At 41.5% G+C, this 1,623-nt stretch overlaps 1 protein-coding gene across 3 annotated transcripts in view; it reads right to left on the minus strand.

The window, feature by feature from the left end:
- Positions 1-884, minus strand: part of ccnl1a (cyclin L1a) — an 8,395-nt gene extending 7,511 nt beyond the window's left edge. Inside the window, exons 1-2 of one of the 3 annotated variants that reach the window (XR_003049476.1) lie at positions 426-884; positions 126-200 (exon numbers count right to left, since the gene is read on the minus strand). Coding sequence is in view for 2 of the 3 variants with exons in the window: in XM_008308442.3 (XP_008306664.1) it covers positions 126-200; positions 426-665 (315 nt within the window). In the remaining variant the exon portion in view is untranslated. The remainder of the gene's footprint in view (positions 1-125; positions 201-425) is intronic. The other 2 variants (XM_008308442.3, XM_008308443.3) reach the window with 2 other exon arrangements.
- Between the last annotated feature and the right edge of the window lie 739 nt (positions 885-1,623).

The following is a 1,623-nucleotide window of genomic DNA, read 5'->3' on the forward strand; positions in this document are numbered from 1 at the left end:
TAAAGTGGTTTAAACCGGGGGGAACCCCCGTGCGGGGAAGAGCGACAACATGGCTGCCCCGAAACGCAGCCACGACGTTTGCAATGCTAACAACAGCAGTGAGCGGCCTGGTAAAAAAAACGTACCTCAAAACTATGCTTAACGAAGGACTTGGAATAGAAAAAACGATGAAAGAGCACCTGTCCAGTTGCCATAGCCACCTGTGGGGAAGAAAAACATAATATTTTACATTTGAATAGTTAAGGAATAATACCTTTCAAAACGCCGCCATTTTAATTCCACCACGCCAGCACCAAAGCGCTAACTTTACTAGCCGCTAACAGCCAGGCCGAGGCACAACAAAGACGGAAAATATATCCCTACGGTATTGCAGGTAAAAAATATTAAATTATGTATGGCAACTATGGAATCAGAATAAGTCATACCTGCGGTAATCGGAGTAGAATGCCGGCCGACTGAATGAGTTCACATCCAAGGATGCGAAGGTCGGTCTCCGTGTTCAAGTCAAGGCCGTCGAGCATCGACGGCGTCGGCGACAATCTTTCCTCCGGTACGAGCGAGTTGTCGATCGTGAGGAACACTTCAGAGTAAACTTTGTCACCAATAAGAATACCATCGTTGTTTACGGATGCGTTGGACGATACAGAAAGAGGACCTGCGGCCATATTAAACCCAAAAGCAACACAAGGCAGCGCTCAGCCTGTTGACCGACGGTTAAGCAGGGTGACTGGCGAGATGAGCTACTGACGTCACCGGCACGTTAAAACACAAAGCGCATGGTCTACGTTTGTGCACATCCGCGAAGAAAATAGTTTTATACCTTGGAAGCACAAAAACAGAAAATACCTGTAAATCACCATAAAACGCAGCATAGAAAATCGACGTCTAAATAGTTAAGAAGTGAATGTTTGGTTCGTAGTGTTTGTGATTCTGTTTGACTTCAAAGGACCGTTGACTTTTTTGCTAACCATTTTAACGTTACATCACTGCATTCAACTGGATTAAAACTTACTTTATAATAAAGCGTCTGTCTTGAACAACGTCGATGTTTCATCGCTGTATCTTAAGTGTTGGGCACGGATGTGTTCTAGTTAACCAAGTTCCTAAACACTCAAGAAGTGAGTGGCTAACATGCTATAACAAGCTATTGAACCTTTGCAGTAGGTTATATACAACTAGAACGGTTGTTTATGCTGGGACACAACTATGTGACAAGCTTATAGAACTCCAAGGTGAGCTAAGAGTGGACAGGCCTTTCACTACAGGGATTAAATAAACAAACAAACAAAAACTATTTCACACAGACGTAGAATATTGCTATTTCTTTAATATCAGTTCCTCGTATATCTTACTTCGACCATCTCCCCACATTCCATTATATCTTAATATCGATTAATATTTTTCAGTTGGTTTAATCTTCTCCGATTCTTCAAATTGATAAATAGGTGTGTGTTTTTATTATACTGCTCTCGTAATTACACCAGGAAGTAAAATATAGATGTAGCTAACATTTAAAAACAAAACAAAAAAGCTCTCGTTTATTGCCGTTAGTGTAGTTCTTGAAATCTCACGGAAGTGACTCAACACAAACTATCAAGTGACGTATTTTACCGGAATGTCCGG

This window comes from Cynoglossus semilaevis, chromosome 4, assembly GCF_000523025.1.
Source record: "Cynoglossus semilaevis isolate Cse_v1.0 chromosome 4, Cse_v1.0, whole genome shotgun sequence".
Taxonomy (NCBI): Eukaryota; Metazoa; Chordata; class Actinopteri; order Pleuronectiformes; family Cynoglossidae; genus Cynoglossus; species Cynoglossus semilaevis.